The 26,389-nt window shown below is 36.7% G+C and overlaps 1 protein-coding gene across 3 annotated transcripts in view; it reads left to right on the plus strand.

Annotated features, from left to right (window-relative positions):
* The window catches only part of OLA1 (Obg like ATPase 1), a 184,066-nt gene that overhangs the window by 103,678 nt on the left and 53,999 nt on the right, over window positions 1-26,389 (plus strand). For all 3 annotated transcript variants that reach the window (XM_032755341.2, XM_032755340.2, XM_058441004.1), the window contains one exon: window positions 10,229-10,404. In XM_032755341.2, the coding sequence (XP_032611232.1) occupies window positions 10,330-10,404 (75 nt within the window). In that variant the 5' untranslated portion in view covers window positions 10,229-10,329. The remainder of the gene's footprint in view (window positions 1-10,228; window positions 10,405-26,389) is intronic.

Raw genomic sequence — 26,389 nt, forward strand, 5'->3', positions numbered from 1 at the left:
TGCTGGGATTACAGGCATGAGCCACTGCGCTGGGCCCCACTTTTTAACTTAAGGAAAGTGATTAAAACTACACATCTTACTTAATGCAAAGATACATATTACAAGCTTTAAGTTGAGCTATAAATTAGATTATGGTTTTGCTCAAATTGCTTTTGTTGCCAAGATGGTAAGGAGCTTTATCTAGATTAAGACTAGAGTTTTAAAGTGTTTCTGTAAACCAGGGCTTAAACTATATTTTCAAATCAGAGCTTTTGGAGTGTGCAATAACTAGCTTTTATACCTCGTCCCCCGCCCCGTTCACATCCCCACTCCCACTCCAATGCAATAAAGAATTTTTGTCATGTCATTTATGGAAAATAAATAGGAGTTTGTATTTTCAAGTGTTTATTAATAAAACTATAGATATTAAATGAATTGCCAATGCATATTTAGCTCTCTCCCTCCTCTTGAAATATTAATGAGCTAGAGAACTATAAGGAAGTTGGGAACCAGAGTTCTGACATAAGGTAATACTTTGTTTTGAAGAATGGATTGGAAATTTGAAAACATAAAGTTTTTTTTAGCAGGATATTCTTGTCTTGATTTCTAACATTGTATTTAATAATTGATCTTCTATTGGTTTAGGAATCTGGCCCCTAACCTCTGAATGATTGTGGTGGGACTCTGGATTAGAATGTAAATACTCAAAACATTTACTGTTAACGCATAGGACAAACTGGAAAGCAATGTAAAATAATGTAGCATATAGTTTGTTTTGGTGCTGTGATTTGATATGACCATATACTTGTGTAATAATTTTATTTCTCTTTTTCTGAAGTTTGCATTTTAGAAAAGTGGTTATCTGGTTGACATCGTTTTCTTGAGTTAATTTGCACTGTTCATCCTGTTTTCATGTGTCCCATCAGAATTCTAATGCCGTTCTGATTGTATTTGGGGAACAGCGATTCCCTTTTGGCTGGTTCTTTACTTCTGGTTAGTCTTTCTAAAATACTGCTTTCTATATTACTCATTCATGTAACCCTCATGATTGGCTCCCTTTTGACTAGAAGATGAGCTCCAGACTTACCCTGATATTTGGACTTCCCTATCCTCCATGCCCACCTTTTATCATCTTCTACTCTTCAACACAATTTCTCACTGTGATCAGCTCTCCAGTAAGCTTTGTTCATTTCAAATTTTATTTTTTATCTGATGCTTTCTCCTGTTGCTTGTCATGCCTTTCTTCATCTTCTTAAACTATTCTAATTTTTTCTATTTTTAAAGGCCTTGCTGCTTACCTGTTATTAATTATGCTTATATTTAAAGTCTTTGCTAGTGAATATTGCTCTCCCTTTTTAATAGGTTCAATTTGTTTCCTAACCAGATTGTCCAGTTACTGAGATCAAGATCCTTTTATTTTGACTTTTGTTTTTAATTCTCACAGACTTAGCACATTGTTGGATATATAAGGAGGCTTTCTCCAATTGGAAAACTTATATTTAACAAGGCATATTGTGGTTTGCATATGTGTTGAGAGGGTGGCAGTTTATGCAGTGGTTTATATACCAAGGAATTCTTTATCTCTGTATTGTATAGTGGTAGAGTATGGAAAAAGCATAAGTCAAATAGGTCTATTTTGATTACATACCCTCTTATTCCCAAGAAAACTCTAGACATGCTATGTGGATTATCAAGGTATCTTAATCTGTTTTCTCTTGCTGTAACTGAATACCTGAGACTGAGTAATTTATAAAAAGAAAAGAAACTTATTTCTTACAATCATGGAGCCTGGAAAGTACAAGGTCAGCGGGCTGCAGCTGGTGAGGGTCTTCTTGCTAGTGGGGACTTTCTGTAGAGTCCCAAGGCAGCACAGCACAGGCCATCATATGGTGGTGCAGCTCATAAGAGATGGCCAAACTTTTTCTAACAAACCCACTCTGGTGATAAGTAGCCCACCCCCTTGATAACCCAAAAATCCATGAATGGCTTAATCCATTGTGGGGGCAGAGCCCTCATGACCCAGTCACTTCCCAGAGATCCCACTTCTCAACACTGCTGCATTGGAGACCAAGTTTCCAACACATGAACTTTTGCGGAACACATTGAAACTATAGCCCAGGTTTTCTATGACAGATGGTTTATAAGTATTGCTGTGAATGAAGCCTGTACTCTTCAATACATCATGTATTTCTGTGTCTATCTAGGGATTCTTTACTCTAAAAACTGAATACAACCCAAGTTTAAGTAGTAATATAGGAAAGCGGTTCACTGAAGTCCTGAATTTCCAAAGTATATTTTTGTTTCTGAAGTCCTTCAGGTTAGATTCAGCATCCTAAACAGAGTGTAGATTTATCCCTTTTACTCACATCTTTATGGAGTAAGAACAGGCCTTGAGTGAATGAGTAAACTGATTAATCTTCAGTCCATTTATAATCATTGAAAAGAGCCAACTCATCATTTCTGCCAAATCATACCAATAAATAAGTGGCATGCAGAATGTCCAGTACCATAGGAATAGTCAAATGTATCTCACCAAGTAAATATGTGTTTTGAATGGACCTCAGTAAGGGAGGTACAGAAATTAGAAAAGTCATAATTTTAGAGTAAGCATTGACATTTTGCATTTATTCACTTAGTGAATAGATTTTATATTAGAAACGGTTTATATAACTAACTAAAAATATTTTTTGGTTCATTTCATTTGATACTGCCTCAGAGTATATTGGAGCCACTCAGGGGAGTTCTGAGTTGGAGATTCTGTTAGTGAAAGTGTAATAGAGGGGTAAGAGAAGAGCGCTAAGAAAGACATCAACATTTATGGGGAAGTTATAACAAGAAAAGAAATGACCAGAGAAAATAAAAGAAAATCAGGAGAATGCAGTTAGAAAGAAGCAACGAAAGAGACTACTATTTTAGTGCTCTGAAGTTAGGTGCTACTGAGTGGTCATTCAAGATTCCTATAGAATGGCTGTTAGATTTAAAATCATTAAGGCAAATCACTGATGTCCCTTCTAAGATCAGTTTGTTAGCTTGGTGCTGGCATATGTCAGACTATAGTGGATTGAGTTGTACATAGGCGGAAAAAGTGGAGAGAGCACATGTAGACAGCCACTTCAAGAAGCTTGGCTCTGAACTGGAGGAATGAAAGCAATAACTAGTGGGGAAATTAATGTCCAGGGTGAATGACATGATTGATTTAATGCAGAATCTTAAGCATGCTTAAATGTTGATGAGAAAGTATTAGTGGAAATGGAGGAGATACAAATACAGGAGAGAGGTGTAATAGATTGAGGTCTGAGGAAATAGAAGCAACAATCTATGCTGCAAACTCCCTTGGGAGGGGCTAATATCCAGCACAGAGATGGGAGAGAGATTAACCAGAAATAGTAGAAGGGGTGATGTTGTCCATTTTACTGCTGGGAAGAAGGAAAAGTTAGGTAACAACGAAAAGGGGGTTGGCTCTCCAGAAATGGCATGCATTTCCCTGTGAAGTGGGGAAGGTTAAGGTAGCAGGGGAGAACTAGAAAGCACTAGAAATGTGACAGAAGTCAAGAAGGTTTGAAAAGAGTACTTTGCTGTGAAAGGAAACGCTGTAGGATTGCTGGGTAAGAAATCTCTGTGATAGAATCCGGCTTAACCTATTATGGTTAATTTTTTTTCTATAATGAATAGTTTTTTAAATGAGAGTTTACCATAGTTAACATTTTAGTTACCCATTATGTGAGTATTTCTCCTTGTGCAAATTAAACTTGTTTATTGTGTTTTTTGTTTTGTTTATTTGAGATGTAGTCTCACTCTTGTCACTCCAGCTGGAGTGCAGTGGAGCCGTCTTGGCTCACTGCAACCTCCACCTCCCAGGTTCAAGCAGTGCTCCTGCCTCAGCCCCTGCAAGTAGCTGGGACCACAGGCGCATGCCACCAAGCCTGGCTAATTTTTTGTATTTTTAGTAGAGATGGGGTTTCACTATGTTGGCCAAGCTGGTCTAGAACTCCTGACCTCAGGTTATCTGCCCGCCTCAGCCTCCCAAAGTGCTGGGGTTACAGGCGTGAGCCACCACGTCCGGCCTATTGTGTTTTTTAAAAAGTGACTTAAAAAGGCCAGGCAGGCAGACCACTTGAGGCCAGGATTCGAGACCAGCCCGGCCAACATGGCAAAACCCTGTCTACTAAAAGTACAAAAAACCCGCACATGGTGGCACACACCTGAAATCCCAGCTATTCAGGAGGCTGAGGCACTAGAATTGCTTGAACCTGGGAGGTGGAGGTTGCAGTGAGCTGAGATCCCACCACTGCACTCCAGCCTGAGCGACAGAGCAAGACTCTGTCTCAAAAATAAATAAATAAACAAACAAACAATAAAAAATGACTTGTTTTTGTATAAACAATGCATGTTTATTATAAAAAGTTTAAATGAGACAAAACTGATGAAGAAGTTTTTTAAAAATTACTCAGTAGCTCACTTCCCAGAAATTCTCATTAGCATTTGGTCGGTGTCATTAAGAGAGAGAAATGACTTTATACAAATGTGATCATGTAGTGTATGTGCTATTTCAAATAGACTACTAAATTTTATTTTGAGTTTGAAAGAAAAAGAAATAATACAGAAGAAATTATTGAACCTCAGGTATGGTTTTTTCATGTTTTTATTTTTACAAAAGATAGGTTCTTAAATGATCCTTTAGGCCAAAAGAGAGAATTCTGAAGCCTTATGTGGACTTGATTTTTTTTTTCTTTTTCTTTCTTTTTTTTGAGACAGAGTTTTGCTCTTGTTGCCCAGGCTGGAGTGCAGTGGCATGATCTCGGCTCACCGCAACCTCTGCCTCCTGGGTTCAAGCAGTTCTCCTGCCTCAGCCTCCTGGGTAGCTGGGGATTACAGGTGTGCACCACCATGCCCGGCTAGTTTTGTATTTTTAGTAGAGATGTGTTTTCTCCATGTCGGTCAGGCTGGTCTTGAACTCCTGACCGCAGGTGATCCGCCCACCTGGGCCTCCCAAAGTGCTGGGATTACAGGCGTGAGCCACCGCACCTGGCCTTTTTTGTTGTTGTTGTTCAGTCACCCAACTTGAAAATGTGTGACTTGATTTTAATGCTTGTATGAGCGTAGTTTTCTTCTGCTGCTCTTGATGGTATGTGTGGTGTCAGTTGGTTGACCATCCTGCAGTTGGTCAAGTATACTTTTTATTTTGGTGTTTATTTATGCCATCTTATTTGGAATGTGAGCCTTTGAAAGAAGTGGCTGTGATTTCTAAGTAGGCCACCTTCTTGACTGATAGGATCACTTTCACAGACTGTGGGAAATCTTAGGGTTTCTTACTTTCTATAATTAGTGCACTTATAGAAAGAGGAAATGTTCTCAAAACTCAGTGAATTTAGAAAAGCTAAAATTTAGCTCTTTTGGACTCTTGAGTTATAAGAAATTTTATGTGTCTTTATCTCTAAATAGTGTCTGACGGTTGAATACACCTTCCTTCTTGAAACATTTTTTTCCCTCACTCTCATAAGAGCATACTCCTAGTTTTTCTCTGACTTTAGGTCAGTCCTTCTCAGTCTCTTGCCAAGTTCTTCTCCTCCCTCAGACATCTGAGTGTTGGAGTGCTCTCTCTAGGTGATGTCACTCAGATTTGTTACTTTAAACACATTTGATAACTGTCAATTTTATATCTTCATTCATGACCCTACATCCTACATCTAGCCTGTCTCTAAAATATAGTCCTAGTACAAACGCTCCTCTTGTTCTCCACAGTCTTATTTGAGTACCACTCACCTGGTTATCACTCATTGGCACCACTAAAGCCACCTCCTAACTTTGTCTGCAGTCACTCTTGCCTCCTCTCTTGGAATCTGTTCTTTTTAAAGTAGCTATAGTGTCCTCTTTAAATCATAAGTCTTATCTTATCACCCTGCCTTCCCTTTGTTTAAAACTATCCAGTCAATATCCAGACTTCCCATTACAGCTAGAATAAAATCCAAACTCTCGTGGTTTACAAATGTATGTGAACTGCTTTACCTCTCCACCTTAAACTCTTATCTTCCATCCCCTGCCGTGGTTCACCTATACTGACCATATTTCTTTCTGAAGCACTTCAAATTTATTGCTATTTTTAGGCTTCTATACTTAGAAGAACGCTCTTCCCTCAGATCTTCATATTATTGCCTCCTTCTGGCCATTTGGCTCAGATGTCATCTCAGAGAAATCTTCCTGCCTATCCTAGCTGAAGTATTGCACAACTCCTCACTCCTCTCAGCACACACATACGTGTTCTATCATATTACCCTATTTTATATAGACTGGCACCAAAAATAAATTTCACAAAAACCGTTTCATATCCTATCATCATCAATATGATTATAGTTAGTATTTTCAGGCATTTCTCTTGATAGGAGTTATTTTACCAGAATATATGATTGTTACTTTATACGTAATTCCTCACATTTTTGGCTAAATTTGTTTAAACAGGGAACTTTGTCACTAATGTAAGTGGAAAATTAGTATCACTTGTCAAAATTGAAGCTAATAAAAATAAATACAATGAAAACTGCAGTTTTTAATTTTTTTTTAATTTTCAGAAGCTCTGAGACTAAGGCCTGCTCTGTTGAGAAAAAGATAAACATTAAAGACCAACAGCATTAAACTGAGACTTTCTTGACATAGACAAATTGAAAGAGAATTGTAATGAAAGTAACTTTCTCATCAAGCATTGCAGTGTAATGTAGTGTAGTCTGTCCTCTGAATTTACCAGTGCACTAAAACTAAATGCTATTTTAGTTGATGTGAAGTTGAAATAACTTAGGCCATGGACTAGGGTAAAACTGTGCTAGTGAACTAGTGAGAATTTCTGGGGGAAAAAAAACCCTAGAAACTCTGTTTATGTTAATCCTTTCCAAGGTGAATTGAATAGCATGAAACTATATTACTCAAAATTAATGTTTTGAGTATATTGCTGAGGAATTCTTCTAAATTAGTAATTTCTACATTATAAAAAAATAGTATATTCCCCAATCACTGAAAGAATTTTGTGTGTTGGGCTCTCTGCTGAACACTTAAAAAATATTACCTGATTTAATCATATCCATTCTCTGAGAGGTAGAAGCATCCTCATTTTAAAGATGCGAAGATAGGATCTATAGAGGTTAGGTAATTTGTCTAAGATTCTATGATCAGCAAACCTTTCTGAGTGTGTGGAATATATTCCGTGAACTCAGAAAGGTTTGCTGATCATATATATGTGTGTGTGTGTGTATATATATATATATATATATGTATGTGTGTGTGTGTGTGTGTGTGTGTGTGTGTATGGGTTTTTTTGTTTTTGGTTTTTGTTTTTGTTTTTTTTTAACAGGGTCTTACTCTGTCACCCAGCGTGATCACAGCTCACTGCAGCCTCGACCTCCCGGGTTCAAGCAGTCTCCCACCTCAGGTCCCCAAGTAGCTGAGACCACAGGCGTGCACCACCATGCATGGCTAATTTTTTTATTTAGGGACAAGGTCTCACAATGTTGCCTAGGCTGGACTCAAACTCCTGAGCTCAAGCGATCCTCCTGCCTCAGCCTCCCAAAGTGTTAGGATTACAGGTGTGAGCCACCATGCCAGGCCTCAAAGACTATATTCTTAAGCACTAAATCTTGTACTAAAGAAGGCAAGATGCAAAAAAAATGCTATGACATAAGTGTATGATGAAGTTGGTTGACCCAGAAGCATGTCTTTGGAAAAGAATCTCCAATTTTTTAGCTCTAAGAAAGGAGAAGTTACCCAAATGGCCACCAAATTTTATGGAAGCTTTTATTTTATGGCTGTTCTAGGCCCGTTCTAGGGTATTCCATTTGACAGGATAGCCTTAGTGTTCCCATTACTTAATTTTTATCTTAATATTTGACAATTTTTTTTCAGAAATAAATTTAAATTCTACTTATGTTACCACCTCACAATACAAATGAATATAACATAATACTAACCTTGGGGCAGGGAGCAACAGTGCCACCAGAGTATGTAGGGTGTGTGGTTTGAGTTTTTTTCTTATAGTAGGGGGAATAGATTAGTGATGATACAGTCATAACTCCTTTCCTAGGCTCGTCCTTGGCAGAGTCTAGGTAAGGTACAATCTAGAAAATAATTTGGGTTTTTTTGGTGGGTTTTTGTTTTTGCTCGACAAGGTCTTGCTCTGTTGCCCAGGCTAGAGTGTAATGGCATGATCATGGCTTATTACAGCTAACTCCTGACCTGAAGCAGTCCTCCTACCTTAGCCTCCCCAGTAGCCAAGAGTATAAGCACACACCACCATGCCCAACTATATTTTTTAAAAAATTTCTTGAAGAGACAGGATCTTGCCTTGTTGCCCAGGCTGGTCTTGGACTCCTGGGCTCAAGTGATCCTCCCACCTTGGCCACCCAAGGAACTGAGATTACAGGTGTGAGCCGCCACACCCAACCTGAAAGATAATTTGAAGGTTGTAAGATAGACACATGATTTCTTCCCCTTCCTCCTTTATTCTGTTTTTTTCTTTGGATTTGTTTAGATCATTGGAGGGCTTTGTTTTCTTTGCTTTCAGAAGAATTGCAGTTACTAAGTTTCTCTCTATTATCCACTTGGTTAAAATTGGGGATTGTAATTAAGAATTGCCATTTAAAACCTGCTAATGCATTTACTGTAGGGATGTTGTTGAGGACATCACTATGGTTAGTCATTGGACCCTGCATAGAGACAACTATATAGGATATTTTTCATTCTGAGTGTCACAGAAAGCTTAGTCACTCCTATAAGTTACAGTGTTATTTGTGTTGCTTGACTGCCAGAAAGCTTCCATTTTTATTTTCCTATTTTATCGTGCTATTTGCGTAAGATGCCTCAAATCTTGACAAGAAGTAAATAATATTGTGCTTTCAGGGAGATTTCCTTCATATTTTCAAAGATTCAAAAAATTTACGTAAACCACTGTCTATTGTGTTTATTAGTAAAACATAATGTAGCTCCTCATTTCTGCTAATTTTGCTCATATGAATTTGACATTAAATAGTATATTATTTGTATGTAAAAAACTTAATTATTACTTTACATACCTATACTTTAATTGTAATAGTATATTTATGTTTTATTATTATTACTGAATAATCCACATTTAGATACAACTTAATTATTTTTAATTCTGGGAAATTATATTTAAAAACAATTTATAACTTGTATCAAGAGTATCTTGGTTTTTGGTATTTAAGAATGAGCTATGTTCACTGTTTCTCTTACCAAACTCAATCAAACTCTCTCATGATTTCTTTGATACCTCTGTCTAAAATAATTGATACTTTATGTTTGAAAACATCTCATTTTGGGACTATAATCTAATTGGTAGTTTTAATGAAATTAATTTGTTTATAAATGTGCATATTGTTTGGTGGATATATCATTGCTGTTTGTAATATTTCTTAGTATTTGTTCATTTTTTATGATACTGTTCTTTATCTGGTAATTTGAGTAAATCCCAGTTGAATTATGTTGCCACATTATGTCTTCAAAAGGGCATAAAGTCAGTACACATGCTTCAGTAATATCTGGTTGTTTTACCCTTATGTTTCCAGTTGGCAATTTGAAATTATGGCTTCAACTGCACTTTAAATATGTGATAATAGCATGTGTTTCTAATAAGGGCCAGCATCATTTTGTTCAGATAGTGTGAATGGTTGTCACTCATATATGACAAATGCACCTTCATCTGCTTCTTTGATAGCCCCCTAAAAACCATACCCTGAAATCAGGCCGATGAAATTAGCTGCTGTGTAAATTGTGTGTCTGAGTGGTTCATTATCTAATCACCGTCAGAACCACAGTGATAAAGTAGATTGAAGCAGGGAAGAGGTCTGCCAGATGATTTCAGACCCCCCCTCCCTAAATCTGGTTTCCCTTGGAAACCCTAATAGTGCAGTTTGGAACTTCAGTCTTTCATGCCTGGAATTCAGTATCTTCTAATGTACCAAACTTGGAAATGCCAGTAGTTCTAGAACATAATCTTGTTTTTGTAAAGACCGTAATTTTATTTATTTAAATCAATTTTTGAAATATCGAGGCTCTTGAACTATTGTTTTATTGCCAGTAGCCTCAGTATTACTAAATGGGGAAAAAATGCTATGTCCTACTTGCCAAGAAGCCAGAGTAGTTTATTTATTATATTTATTTGTTAACCTTCTAGGAATATTTCACTCTAATCATAATGAACCCTCTGTATTATTTGTTTATTGAATTGCTTCCCTTTAATTCATTTTAGGTGCTTTTGAAGATGATGATATCACGCATGTTGAAGGAAGTGTAGATCCTATTCGAGATATAGAAATAATACATGAAGAGCTTCAGCTTAAAGATGAGGAAATGATTGGGCCCATTATAGACAAACTAGAAAAGGTGGCTGTGAGAGGAGGAGATAAAAAACTAAAACCTGAATATGTAAGTAAAAATTTACAGCTTCTTTAGATACTCAAGAGTTTATTTTTCTTGATTAAATTTTTTAAATAATGCATATGATATATCTAATATTGTTATGGAATTTTAGAAACCAAGGGTTATTTCTGTTAAAAAAAAATTGTTAAGATACTTTATTTTTAAACAACCAAGGGCCATGGTGATACACTATTTAGGGGGTTCTAAGCAAGCAGTAGTTAGCAGTAATAGTGAGTGTTTACATGATTACTATGTAGGTCTTCAAGTTTTAGTGTTAATAAAGTGTGGTTTATGATGAAAAACTTACTGGATTTGGCGAAATGACTCATACAGTTTTCATGGATTTGAAGAAGTGGTTTATACAAAGACCTGGTTCTCCATAGGGGTTGACTAAGTGAATACACTCTTAAAGTAGACAGATCATTTTAATATTTTATGGAATGAAAACATGCCTCATTGTTCTTAATATTCAAATGTGTTTTCTATCACATTATAATAAATGATTATTAGTAACATTGTAATAAATGTTCCAAAATGTATCTTGAAGCTTTTAGTTTACATATGATTGAATTGTCTTTAGCATTTAAGAAACGGTGCCCTGGCCAGGCGTGGTGGCTCACGCCTATAATCCCAGCACTTTGGGAAGTTGAGGCAGGTGGATCACCTGAGATCAGAAGTTTGAGACCAGCCTAGCCAACATGGCAAAACCCTGTCCCTACTAAAAATACAAAAATTAGCTGGGTTTGGTGGTAGGTGCCTATAATCCCAGCTACTTTGGAGGCTGAGGCAGGAGAATTGCTTGAACCCGGGAGGCGGAGGTTGCAGTGAGCCGAGATTGTGCCATTGCACTCCAGCCTGGTGATAGAGTGAGACTCTGTCTCAAATAAATAAATAAATAAAATATATTTAAAAATAAAATAAAATGAAACTAGTAAGAGACAGTAACCAACGCAAAGCATGTAAATGAGCAGGTCACCCCCGTTGGCAAGAGTAAGGAAGCTGGGGTAATTATCAACCAATGTATATCAGTAACTGGCTATGGGCTACTCCTAGGAGTGTTAACTTTTTGGTGCCTGATGTCTTTGTGGTTTGAGCATAGAATTTAGTTAGACTAACAGATGCTTACCTTAAGCCATCACCATGTACTAGACCCGTGATGGCAAAGGGGATTTTGGGCAGGGTAATCCTGTAATTCCAGCACTTTGGGAGGCCAAGGCAGGTGGATCGCCTGAGATCAGGAGATTGAGACCAGCATGGCCAACATGGTGAAACCCCATCTCGACTAAAAATACAAAAATTAGCCAGGCATGGTGGTGCACGCCTGTAATCTCACCTACTGAGAAGGCTGAGGCAGGAGAATCACTGGAACCTGGGAGGTGGAGGCTGCAGTGAGCCGAGATCATGCCACTGCACTCCAGGCTGGGCGACAGAGTGAGCAATAAAAAAAAGAAAAAGAAAAAGAAAGAAAAGGGATACCTATATGATTATGATATCAACTAGTTACTGTAGGGAAGTTTCTTTTAGAAATATATTTCTTATGTTCTCTAGCAAATGGTCTAAAGGTACAAAAATGTGATGGATATAAAAGAGATAGCTACTTGAAATTTATGAGAAAGATAGGCAGGTCATTTTGTTTACCAGGTATTTACCTATTATTCTTTAATGATGTTGATTCTTCCTGCTCATTTAAATGTATCTTTATTTTCTGGGTAATCTTTCAGAAATTCAACATTCAAACCTCTTTTCCTATTAAGTTTCCAGTTTCTAGATTTGGATGCCATTTGTATTTTTATGTCAATAAGCGTGAAAGACTTAGGTTAAATGTACTCTAGCATGAAACATGAGCTGACTTTTTAATGTTAAAGCAGAGTTTTTCCTGAGAGCAAGGTAGATATACTCTGACATAAGATATACCTTTTTTTTTTTTTCTTTTTTTTTTTTGAGACTGAGTCTCACTCTGTCGCCCAGGCTGGAGTTCAGTGGCACTATCTCGGCTCACTGCAATCTCTGCCTCTCTGGTTGAAGTGATTCTTCTGCCTCAGCCTCCTGAGTAGCTGGGACTACAGGTGCATGCCATCACACCCGGCTAATTTTTGTATTTTTAGTAGAGACAGGGTTTCACTGTATTGGCCAGGCTGGTCTCAAACTCCTGACCTCGTGATCCACCCACCTCAGCCTCCCAAAGTGCTGGGATTACAGGCGTGAGCCACTGTGCCCGGCTAAGATACACCTTTTGTAGTGAGTCTTGCTGTCTGAAGTAAAACCCAGGCACTAAATAAAGAAGGCAGGAGTGAGATACGCATTTTCTCTTGGTATCAGCCAACTGTGTTCGTTTCCTAGGGTTGCTGTAACAAGCACCATGAACAGGATGACTTTAAACAACAATGTCTTCTTTCCCGGTTCTGGAGGATGAGAAGTCTGAAGTCAGGGTGTTGGAGGGCCATACTCTCTCTGAAGCCTCTCTGGGGGAGAAGTTCTAGCTTCTGGTAGCTCCAGGTGTCCCTTGCCTTGTGACAGCAGAACTCCAATCTCTGCCTTAGTCTTCACATGGCCACCTTTCCTGTGTGTCTCTGTCCAAATTTCCCTCTTCTTATAAGGACACAAGTCATATTGGCTTAAAGGCCCACCTTCCTTTAAGTATGGCTTCATCTTAATTAATTCCCAAATAAGTTCACTTTCTGAGTATCAGGGATGGGATTCAATCTATAATATCAAGTCATCAAGATCAAGGTTAATTTTAAATCTATTTAAGTGTATGTACATCCCATTTGGAAAAATGAAATTTGAAAAATGAAGTTAGGAGGCTTTAAGGAACAATTTATTTTATATCAATTATTTGGAAAGCATTATACTTAGAAAATATTCATAGAACTAATAATTAGCTAATTGAAGAACTAAAGACTACCAGAAATTATAATTAATGAGTCTTTTTTTCTGAAAACATCTGAGTAAAAAATTAATGTCCTCAGTAATATGTAGCTATTAGCAGATTTCTTATTATATTCTTAAGGCAATTTTTAAAACTGGTATTAACATAACTTTTGAAATATTTAAGGTATTTGTTTTTAACAAACATTGAAAGATTCAGAGTAGCATACAGGCATACTTCATTTTATTGACCTTCACTTTATTCGGTTCCACAGATATTGTGGGTTTTGGGGGTTTTGTAGTTGTTTTACAAATTGAAGGTTTGTGGCAACGCTGTGTTGAGCAACTCAATGCCATTTTTCCAACAGCATGTGCTCCCTTTGTGTCTCTGTGTCACATTTTGGTAATTCTTACAAGACTTCAAACCTTTTTGTTATTGTTGTATCTGTTAAAGTGGTCTTTGACTGGTGATCTTTGATGTTCCTGTTATAACTGCTTTAGGGAGCCATGAACGATGCACATAGAAGACAGCAAACTTAGTCGATCAATATTGGGTGTGCTCTGATTGCTCCACCTACTGGCCATTTCCCATCTCTCTCCCTCTCCCGGGTTGTCTGTGTTCCCTGAGACACAACGTTGAAATTGGACCAAATATTAATAATACCCCTACGATGGCTTCTAAGTGTTCAAGTGAAAGGAAGAGTCACATCTCTCATTTTAAATCAAAAGCTAGAAATGATTAAGCTTAGTGAGGAAGGCATGTTGACAGCTAAGATAGGCTGAAAGCCAGGTCTTTTGCACCACGTTAGCCAAGTTGTGAATGCAAAGGAAAAGTTCTTGAAAGAAATTAAAAGTGCTCCTCCAGAGAACACACGAATGAGAAGAAAGCAAAACAGCTTTATTGCTGATATGGAGAAAGGGATTTTTTGTTTTTTTTTTTTTGACATGGTGTCTCACTGTGTTGCCCAGGCAGGTTCCAAATCCCTGGGCTTAAGTGGTCCTCTTGCCTCAGCCTCCCAAGTAGCTGGGATTATAGGTGTGTACCACCATGCCTGGCTAATATGGAGAAAGTTTTAGTGTTCTTGATAGAAGATCAAACTATCTGCAATATTCCCTTAAGTGAAGGACTAGTCCAGAGCAAGGTCCTAACTCTCTTTAATTCTAGAGTTAGAAAACTGAGAGAGGTGAGGAAGCTGCAGAAGAAAAGTTGGAAGCTTACAGAGGTTGTTTCATGTGGTTTAAGAAAAGAAGCCATAGCCCTAACATAAAACTGCAAGGTGAAGCAGCAAGTGCTAATGTAGACACTGCAGCAAGTTCTCCAGAAGGTCTAACTAAGATCATTCATTGATGAAGACAATGAAAACAACAGATGTTCAATGTCGACAAAATAGCCTTGGAAGAAGAGGCCATCTAGGACTTTAATTGCTTGAGAAGAGAAGTCAATGCCTGGCTTCAAAGGATATGCTGACTCCCTTGTTAAGGGCTAATGTGGTTGGTGACTTTAAGTTGAAACCAATGCTCATTACCATTCTGAAAATCCTAGAGCCTTTGAGAGTTACACTAAATCTATTCTGCCTGTGCTGTATAAGTGGAACAACAAAACCTGGATGACAGCACATCTGTTTACAGCATGGTTTACTGAATATTTTAAGCCCACTGTTGAGACCTACTGCTCAGAAAAAACGATTCCTTTCATTAAGACTTACTGCTCATTGACAAAGTACCTGATCATTCAAGAGCTCTGATGGAGATGTGCTAGGAGGTTAATGTTGTTTTCATGCCTGCTAAGACAACATCCATTCTGCAGCCCACAGATCAAGGAATAATTTTGATGTTCATATCTTATTATTTAAGAAATACATTTCATAAGACTGTAGCTATCATAGGTAGTGATTTATCTGATGGATCTGGGCAAAATAAATTGAAAACCTTTTGGAAAGGATTCACCATTCTAGATGAATATTCATGACCAGGCGTGGTGGCTCGCGCCTGTAATCCCAGCACTTTGGGAAGCCAAGGAGGGTAGATCACGAGGTCAGGAGTTCAAGACCAGCCTGGCCAACATGGTGAAACCCTGTCTCTACTAAAAATATTAAAAAAAAAAAAAAAAAAAAATTTAGCCAGGCATGGTGGCATGTGCCTATAATCCCAGCTACTCGAGAGGCTGAGGCAGGAGAATTGCTTGAACCTGGGAGGCTGAGGTTGCATTGAGCCAAGATCACACCACCGCACTCCAGCCTGGGTGACAGACCAAGACTCGTCTCAGGAAAAAAAAAAAAAAAAAGAATATTCATGATTCATGAGAGGTCAAAACATCAATATTAATAGGGGTTTGGGATGAGTTGATTCCAAACCCACATGGATGACTTTGAGAGGCTCAAGACTTCAGTGGAGGAAGTAACTGCAGATGTGGTGGAAACAGCAAGAGATCTAGATGTAGATGTGGAACCTGAAGACATGATGGAACTGCTGTAATCTCATGATAAAACTTGAATGGATGAGAAATTGCCTGTTATGGATGAGCAAAGAAAGTGGTTTCTTGAGATGGAATCTGCTGCTGGTGAAGATGCTGTGAATATTGTTGAAATGACAACAAAGGATTTAGAATATCACATACACTTAGTTGGTAAAGCAGTGGTGAGGTTTGAGAGGATTGGCTTCAGTTTTGAGAGGAGTTGAAATGTGGGTAAAATGCTATGAAATAGCATTGCATGTCACAGGGAAATTTTTTTGTGAAAGGAAGAGTTGATTGATATGGCAAACTTCGTTGTTTTCATATTTTAAGAAATTGTCACAGCCACCCAACCTTCAGCAACCACTACCCTGATTAGTCAGCAGCCATCAACATTAAGGCAAGACCCTCCACCAGCAAAAAGATTACAACTCACTGAAAGTGCAGATGATCATTAGCATCTTTTAGTAAAAATATTTTTAAATTAAGGTTTGTACATTAGTTTTGTAGACATGCTATTGCATACTTAATAGACTACAATGTAGTGTAAGTATAACTCATGCTTACTAGGAAACAAAAATTTGTGTGACTTGCTTTATAGCGATACTCACTTTATTGCACTCACTTTTACTTGCTTTATAGCGATACTCACTTTATTGGAACTAAACCTGCAGTATCTCTGAGGTATGGTTGTACTGTAAAAATACATTCTTCCTCCTTTTATCTTCACATTTACCTCTTTCTTCTCTTTAGACTGTTGTGTGTCCTTTCAGGTCTATTCATATAGGACTTAAAGAGATCATTTCTAAAAGAACATGATACTAATTTTTGGTAAGGCTGAACTCTCAGTCCTCATAATCTGTAGTTAATTGAACCAAATTGTTTAACACAAAAGCTGTATATTTGACTCCTTCCTCTTTTGTACCATCTACATCTAATCCTGTTGATTTTATCTCTTGAATATTCCCCATACCTCTTTCTTCCTCCTTCTTTTATTACTACTTCTTTGGTTTGAGCCTCACTTATGCTTAATTTATTTTTGCAGTTTAACTGATCTTTTTGTCTGTAGCTTGCTCTTGTTTTCCACAAATATAAAATGAAGATCTAATCATGTTATTCCCTTAATTAAATTACCTATTTCCTATGGGATAGTGCCAACATAAAGGCCATGGCTCACAAAGTTCTTTGTGATTTGGGTTTGCCTGGCTTACCATTACTTTTTTCTCAACTCTCCTGACAGTGAACTTAGGACTTTAAACGTACTGATTTTACATGAGGTCATTTAGCAGAACTTTACCTGTTTGGTGCTCTTCCATTCCCATTTCTTTTTTTTTTTTTTTTTTTTTTTGAGACGGAACCTTGCTGTCGCCCTGGCTGGAGTGCAGTGGCACGATCTCAGCTCACTGCTAACTCCACCTCCTGGGTTCACGCCAGTCTCCTGCCTCAGCCTCCTGAGTAGCTGGGACTACAGGCGCCCGCCACCACACCTGGCTAATTTTTGTATTTTTAGTAGAGATGGGGTTTCACCATGTTAGCCAGGATGGTCTCGATCTCCTGACCTTGTGATCCACCGGCCTAAGCCTCCCAAAGTGCTGGGATTACAGGCATGAGCCACCGTGTCCGGCCCCATTCCCATTTCTTACTCATTCTTCAAGACATAGCCTAAAGCAAAAGTTCCCTGTTCCTTAAAAACAACTTTTTTATTGTGGTAAACTATACATAACATAAAATATACCATTAACCATTTTAAGTGTACAATTCACTAGCATTAAATACATTTATAATGTTGTACAACCATTACCCCTATATATTTTCAGAACTTTTTCATCATTTCATACTGGAACTTTGTGCCTTTATTATTCTTACAGCTTTTCTGTAAGTTTAAAATTTTTTCAAAATAAAAAGTAAAAACAAAACAATAATGATAACATGTTTTAATGTATAGAGTTCAGTTAAAATATATGACAATAATACAGAAAGGGTAAGAGAGGGTAGTGGAGTAAAAATGTTATAATACTGCAATAAAAAACAAAGATTATATTTCAAAATAACCAGAAGAATGTTCTTACTACAAAGTAGTGATAAATGTATGAGGTGATGAATATGCTTAATACTCCGATTTATCATTACACAAAGTGTACGTGTATCAAAACATCACAGTGTGCCCCATAAACATATACAGTTATTATGTGTCAGTTAAAAATAAAACTTCAAAGAAATGTACTTTCTCTGGGGAAAGAAAAAAAATGAGTTTGACAGTTTCTCTAAAAGTTAATTATAGACTTACCATATGAACTAGCAATTCTACTTCTGGGTATATACCCAACACAGTTACTCAAACAATATATATGCATGTATGTTCATAGTGGCAATATTCATAATAGCAGAAAAGGAATGAAGTACTGATACTACAATGTGCATGAGCCTCAAAAACATTATGCCATGTGAAAGAAGCCAGGCACAAAAGGTCATATTGTGAATGATTCCATATATATGAAGTGTTCAGAATAGGCGAATCCATTGAGACAGAACTGCATATTGGTGGTTGTCAGAGACTAGGGGGAGGAATAATGGGTAGAAACTGCTTAATGAATACATTGCTTTATTTTGGAGTGATGGAAATGCTTTGGATCTAGATAGAGGTGGTTTGTATAACATTGTGAGTGTATGAAATGCTTTAGTACTAGATTATGTTCAGATGGCTAATTTTATGTTTTATGTATTTTACTCCAACAAATTTTTAAAAAATTAAAAAAGACAAAGAATGTCAGATTGGATTTTAAAAGTCCACCTCTCTGCTGCTTACAAGAAACACACCTTAAATACAGATGCTCCTGGACTTACGTTGGGGTTACATCATAAGTTGAAAATATTGTATGTCAGCCTGGTGCGGTGGCTCACGCCTGTAATCCCAGTACTTTGGGAGGCTGAGGTGGGTGGATTGCTTGAGGCCAAGAAAACAACATGGCATAACCCTGTCTCTACTAAAAATACAAAAATCATTTGGGCGTTTTGGCACATGCCTGTAATCCCAGCTACTTGGAAGGCCAAGGCACAAGAATGGCTTGAACCTGAGAGGTGGAGGTTGCAGTGAGTCGAGGTTGCACCACTGCACTCCAGCCTGGGTGAGAGAGTAAGTCTGTGTCTCAAAAAGAAAAGAAAATATTGTATGTCAAAACAAAAAGCACTAATACCCCAGTAAACCCATCATAAAACCCAGAAGTCATAAGCTAAACCATCATAGGTCCAAATTCTCCTTGACTTACAATGCGGTTATGTCCCAGTAAAGTAAAAAATCTTAAATCGAACGAACCATTGTAAGTTGAAGATGCAGAAAAGTTGAAAGCAAAGAATGGAGAAAAATATACTGTGCAAGCCCTAACAACAACAAAAAAGTTAGTGTAGTATACGATATCAAAGTAGACTTTAAAGGAGTTAAAAGGGGCATTTTATAATGCCAAATGTTCAGTATACCAGGAGGCACAATAACTTAAGTTTGTATATGCATAATAATATAACCTCAAAACACATAGTGCAAAAAGTGGCAGGATTGAAAGACAAAATAAAACAAAAACTGTAGTAGTAAAAGAAAATCTTAATACTTTTAGTAACTGATAGAATAAGCAGACAGAATTTTAGTAAAGAATATAGAAGATTTAAACAACTCAAGGAATTTGACCTAATTGACATATATAGGATACTACACCCAACAACAGTAGAATGTACATTCTTTTCAAGTACAAATGGAACATTTACCAAAATTGACCATTTCATTGGCTATACAACAAATAAACAAATTTCAAATTATTGAAATCATAAAGAATATATTACCTGAACACTATGGAATTAAACTTAGCAGTCAATAATGGGAAGATTACTAGAAATTGTCTAAATGTCTGGAAGTTAAGCAGTATAATTCTAAAAGATGTCATGTTTCAAAGAAGAAATCACTATGGAAAGAAAATAGTTTATGATAATGAACATACAATATATCAAAATTTGTTGTTTTCTAATGTATAAACTCAAGTTCTATAAATTTAGTCATAAATGTATATGTCTCAAAATAAGGAAAGGTGAAATCAGTGATCTGAAAGTATTCTTCTGAAGGAGTTAGAAAAAGAACAATAAAAGGAAACCCAGAGAAATTAGATAAAGGGAAACAATGAAGATGAAAGTAAATATTAATGAAATAGGAAAGAAGCACGTAATAAAAAGGATCAAAAAGGCCAAAAGTTCGTCATTTGAAAACACTAGTAAAATATAAATTCTTAGCAAGACTAGTGAAGGGGGAAAAAGAAAAGCAAAACTAGCATTATGAATGAAAATGTGTTACTGTAGATTCTGTAGACATCAATAGGCTACTAAGGGGATATTATAAGCAATTTATGGCAATGATTTTGAAAATAGATGGGCAAATTTAAAAGACTGCTTAAGAAAATGAGTGTAAAAAGAAATGAAAAATGTAAATAGTCTTATATCTATTGAAAAAATTGAACTCATAATTTTAAACCTTACTATAAAGAAAAGTCCTGACCCAGATGACTTTACTATACATATAAAGTCTCAATCACACTCTTCTAAACAGTAGAAAAAGAGGAAACACTTTTGTGAGGTCAGAATGGTCCTGATACCAAAATCTTACAATGTAAGAGAGAAAAATTATAGATGAATCTCTTTCATGAACATAAAAGACCATTCCTCAGAGAAAGAAGATATTTGCAGCATCTAACAAAGAATTCCTACAAATAAATAAGAAAAAGACAGCCTGATAGAAAAATATGCAGAGACTTCAACAAGTACTTCACAAAAGAAGAAATTCCTCATTAATCACCACAGAAATGCAAATTCAGACTATAGTGAGATACCATACACTTGCTATAAATTAATAAGACTGACAATACCAAGTGTTGAGAAGAATGTGAAGCAAATGAAATTGTCATACATTGCTGACGGGAGTGTAAATTAGTACATCTGCTTTTGAAAATTTATTAGCAATATATGAAGTTTGGATAAATGCCTGACCTACAACCAAGCAATTCCAGTCTTAGGTATATACTCAAGAGAAATGCATGCACAAATTTACCAAAATATATGTACAAGAATGTTTATAGCAACTTTATTCCTAATAGCCTTAAAGTGTAAATAGCCTAGATGTCCATTAACAGTAGAACATATAAATTGTGCAATATTCCTACAGTGAAATATTATACCACAGAGAAAAACACAATACTGCTACATGAAATGACATGGATAAATTCACAAATAATACTGAGCAGAAGAAGCCAGATACAAAGTAATATTTCAATAACAGGCTAATTTGTGATGCAAAGAAGCCAAAGTAGTGATTATCTCTGAAGAGGAGTGGAACGTTGTAACTCTACTACTAATAATCTTCTATATGTTGATCAGAGTGATAATTACAGATGTGTTCATTCTCTGGTAGTTCATCTGGGCACTTAGATATGTTATATTGAGTGTATGTTATACTTCAGTATATTCCCTTCTCAAGATTGACCTATAGACCATTGATTATCTTCTGCCATATCAGTCGTGTCTCCAGATTGGACTTTTATTTTCCTACTTTGATTTTGGTTTCATTAAAAATATTTGTACTTTTATCAACTCTCTAGATATATCTCATCCATTTTTTTCTAACTTCACTGTTATCTTTTTGTGACCTCGAGTGCATTGTTGGCTGTCTTTGTTAAAGCTACCTAACCAGCATAAGTCAGTTCATCTGCTCCTATTGTATAGATGCTCTTATCTTTTTGCATTCTACTAAGTATGCCAAATAATTCATTGAGGTTTTTTTGTTTCTCAGTCATTTTTAAAGATGTGTTTTTTCTATGACTCTACTTTCCATGAATTATCAGTATTCCTTTTATTAAAATCAGATTTATTGGCTTCCCCACAACCTCCAGACCCTTCCTCAAACATGGTAAAATGCATTCAAACTTATTTTCAGGAATCATAGGGACAGTTGCCTTCTTCTCTTTACTAATGGCCAGATCCTTTGCTGAGATCTATACCTCAGAAGTAAATTGATGTCCATTTTGGTTGCCACTTTATTGTAGACAGGGGCCAGAAACATTATATTCAGGGGGTGGTCTTACTGTCTACTTCAGTGAATCATATAACTGAAAACCTACAATTGGCAGCATGTATTCTACCAAAGTTATTGCTAGAATTAGCCTATTGTGTTAATTCTTGGGGGGTCCCTCTCACCCCCATACACCCATAGTCATGTAGAGCATTACTGCTAGTTCTGTTCATTATTGCCTAATCCTTTTCTGGGAGTTTCAGTCATTCAGGTATATAGAAAGATGTTGTCCAGGGATCAGTACTCCAGCCTCCATAAATAGCAGCATTTATCTAGTAGAGCAACAAATGCTTAATACTGTGATTCAGAGAGATCCCAAATGTCATTAATAGAATACACAGTGGAGGTCTATTTTATAAGAGAAAGCTTAGTTTGATTTTTTTTTCTTCAATTTCGGGTGTTTAAAGAGAATAGTTGGAGGATGCTGTATTAGTGGACTTCTAGCGACTGTTTTGAACCGGAAGCCTTGCCCTAATTCTTGTAGTCTGAGTGCATTGTTGGCTGTCTTTGTTAAAGCTACCTAACCAGCATAAGTCAGTTCATCTGGATATCAGCATTAGAATTGTGGTGGCAGATTTTCCTGAAGGTAAGTATAGCTTGGAAGTTATAATTATTACAGAATAAGAGTGAGTCACCTTGATAAACCACCAAGTCTATCCATTTAGCCATCAAATTTTAGGATTACAGATGGTGGGCAGAGAATTGATGAAGTTTCCCCTCTCTCCTTACCCTGTGAATATACCTTATTTTTTTCCTATTATAACAATGATATTTATTGGTTAAAATTTTTTTAAATGTTGTAGTTTGAAATAGAAGGCAGAAAGGGAAAAGCTGTCTGGCATCTAACCTTCTAGAGATTTCTATTGCTAATTATTTAGTGTGTTATCTAACCAGTTTCATTATTTGAGTATGTCTATTTATATATATTATATATAGTTTCAGAACCGTAAATGGAATCACACTGTGCATTCTGCCATAAATATTATTTATTTATTTATTTATTTATATATATATTTTTTGAGACGGAGTCTTGCTCTGTTGCCCAGGCTGGAGTGCAGTGGCACCATCTCGGCTCACTGCAAGCTCCGCCTCCCGGGTTCACACCATTCTCCTGCCTCAGCCTCCCGAGTAGCTGGGACTACAGGTACCTGCCACCAGCCTGGCTAATTTTTTGTATTTTTAATAGAGACAGGGTTTCACCATGTTAGCCAGGATGGTCTCGATCTCCTGACCTCGTGATCCGCCCGTCTCAGCCTCCCAAAGTGCTGGGATTACAGGCGTGAGCCACCGTGCCCAGCTCCGTAAATATTATTATTTATTGAGTATTTACTGTGTGCTTAGAACTTGCCAGTTGTTTTACATGTATTTTCTTGTTTTATTTTCACAATCACCATATTTTATTGGAGTTATACAGTTTTACAGAAACAAGCTGAGAGAGGTTAGGTAACTTCCCCAAAATTACTCAGCCAAAAAGTGTTAGAACCAGGACTTGAACTCAGATCTTGAGGAATATGGCCAAAATCCATATTCTTAACCATATTCCATTGTTCTAAACCTGCTGTTATCACTTAGCAGTATATTTTGGACATTTTCCCATGCAAATGTACATATAGATATATCTCATCTTAATGGCTACAAAGTGTTCTGTTGTATCAGTGCCCCACAACTTAATTAGCAAATCTCCAATTAATGGCTTTTTAGATTTTATTTTATTTTTTTTTTTTTTGAGACAAGTTTTGCTCTTGTCCCCCAGGCTGGAATGCAATGGTGCAATCTCGGCTCACTGCAACCTCCACCTCCCGGGTTCAAGTGATTCTACTGCCTCAGCCTCCCGAGTAGATGGGATTACAGGTGCCTGCCACCACGTCTAGCTAATTTATTTATTTATTTATTTTAGTAGAGATGGGGTTTCGCTATGATGGCCAAGCTGGTCTCAAACTCCTGACCTCAGGTGATCCACCTGCCTTGGCTTCCCAAAGTGCTAGGATTATAGGCATGAGCCACTGTGCCCGGCCTAGATTTTCTTTAAAAAAAAAAAAAAAAGTTTATTTCTTTCATTATTTTTTTGGAGACAGGGTCTCGCTCTGTTGCCCAGGCTGGAGTGCATGGTGTGATCGTAGTTTGCTGCAGCCTCATACTGGATTCAAGCAATCCTCCCCTCAACCTCAGCCTCTTGAGTAGCTGGAACTACAGACACACACCACCATGCCCAGTTATTTTTTTATTTTTTGTGGAGATGGGGTCTCACTATGTTGCCCAAGACGGTCTCAAACTCCTAGCCTCAAGCCAGCCTCCTGCCTCAGCCTCCCAAAATGCTGGGATTACAAGCATGAGCCACCATGCCTGGCTTTTTAGATTGTTTCTAATCTGTATCTGTCTTCTTGTGCCAGTGTCATACTATTCTAATTACTATAGTTCTATGGTTTATTTTAATATCTAGTAGGACAAGTCCCATATTTTTCTCTCTAAACATTTTTTTACCCTCAAGCAAGTAGTTCTTTTAGAATAATGATATGTTTAATATATAATATTCTCCAACATCTCTATTATGATTTTAACTGGAATATGTTAGATAAACATTATAAAAGAATTTTTATCAGTACAGTATTGGACAGGATAGGGAAATTTTCAGTGCAAGGTCTGGCTAAAGCATGTTTTGGGTCAGTGTCTCAACCTCTGGTCTGGGAGTCCCTGGACCTAGGACATTTACTTAATTAGCTGTTGGTAGGGCATTTGAGTATTGCCATCAGAGTCACTAACAGCCATGGTTCTTGGATTTTTGGATTATGGATCCCTTTGAAAAGCATTTGAAAGTTATGTGCCGTCTTCCCTCAAAGGCACATAAACGGAACTTTATGTACAGTTTCAGGGTGGTAAGGAACCCCTGAAATCTATTTATGGATCATAGGTTAATAATTCCTGCTATGGGAACTGAAGATACCAAGATAGAGAAGTCTAGTATTTTAGGAATATATAATAAATGACCGGATTATTATGTAATTGTCTGCAAAGAAAAATTACTATTTTTGTGATACATGGATTAATGATCAGCTATTGTACCCAAATAATAAAAATAAGAATACTGAATTTCTCTGATAGCCTGAATGAGAATGAGGATTTTGAATAACAACCTTGGGGGATGTCTAGGCTAAACAAGGAACAGTTATAAAAGCAGTAAGGAAGACAAATATGCCAGGGTATGGAAGAGAACATGAACTTCCAAGTCACTTAGACCTGAATTTGAATCTCATCTCTGCCACTTACTAGCTGTGGAAATTTAGGCAAGTCACGCATGAAGCTCTGAGTCTAAATACATTACAGTTGCTGTTAACAATAACAATAATAAAATATATCAAGAAAATAGAGCATTTCTAATTTGAAATGTGAAGCTCTGAGTAAGAAGAGTCAAAGCAGAAGAGTGAGGTATTCAAGGTGAGTTTGGGTTAAGTTTCTTTGCAGTTAAAAGATAGTCATTTAGCAAGAGCTAGTTCTTGCAGAATGGTAAGATTAGAAGCCTGACTTGAGATTTCATGAAAAAAGCTAGTATTTTTAGTAACTCAGAAATTTGAAGAAAAGGACTAGTGAACAGTTATACAGATGGAAAAGTGTACATATGCTTTAAAGGAGCACCCAAGAGAACATATTGCCATTTTGTAGATCACTGGGATTTAATCTTTCAGCAATCATAACAACAATGGCAACTACTCACATTTATTGAGAATTCATTCTGTGCCAAGAACTGTGCTAAACACTATATGCATTATCTCTTTCAATCTTCACAACACTTCCTAGGAGGTAGATCTCATCCTCTGCATTTTATCAATGAAGTAGGTCACAGACCTGGTAAGTGGCTAGGATTTATTCCCATGCTTAAGCATTATACTGTTACCTCTTGAATTAGTCCACTCATGTAACTGCAGTCTAACCAAAAAGTTCAAATGACCAGGAATTTTTATGTATCTCTATAATGTACAGAATTTATTTTGAAAATGAGAGATTTGTTAAAGTTATGAAAACAGCCCAATTTAGTACCCCTACATCTGTATTTCTATATAATGATAGTAAAGAAATATGGAACCTAAGGCAACTTCTGAATGCATTGGGTATTCAATTTTTTTTCCAGTTAACCAAGTTCAGTTAACTGGAACCTTTTATTGTTCTAACCATCGTTATTTATATAGGTATTTATATATATGAACATAAGGAAATAAATTCAGTCAACCAATAAGTATTATATCCAAACAAGTCCAAATGTTTTCTTTCATCTGTTTAGAAGTTTTTCCGATAAAGAATATAACATCTTTTAATTTTTTGCTAAAATTAGAATTAATTTTTACTTTATGTAAGAAAAAGAGCACATTGAAACTATACCATATACTGATCATTTATATAAGATAATCTTATCTGAAAAGAAATCTATTTTTGATTTGTCTTAAACAAAACTGACATCTTTTAGTAAATCTAAGTTGTCTTTTCTTGGCTGTTAAATCTTTTGTGGGAATAATTAAGAGAGCACTGAGTACAAAATGTTTTTATTTCAACTGTTCAAAAACTAGGTTATAATATATAAA

The sequence above is a fragment of the Hylobates moloch genome, unplaced genomic scaffold (assembly GCF_009828535.3).
Source record: "Hylobates moloch isolate HMO894 unplaced genomic scaffold, HMol_V3 SCAFFOLD_1, whole genome shotgun sequence".
Classification (NCBI taxonomy): domain Eukaryota; kingdom Metazoa; phylum Chordata; class Mammalia; order Primates; family Hylobatidae; genus Hylobates; species Hylobates moloch.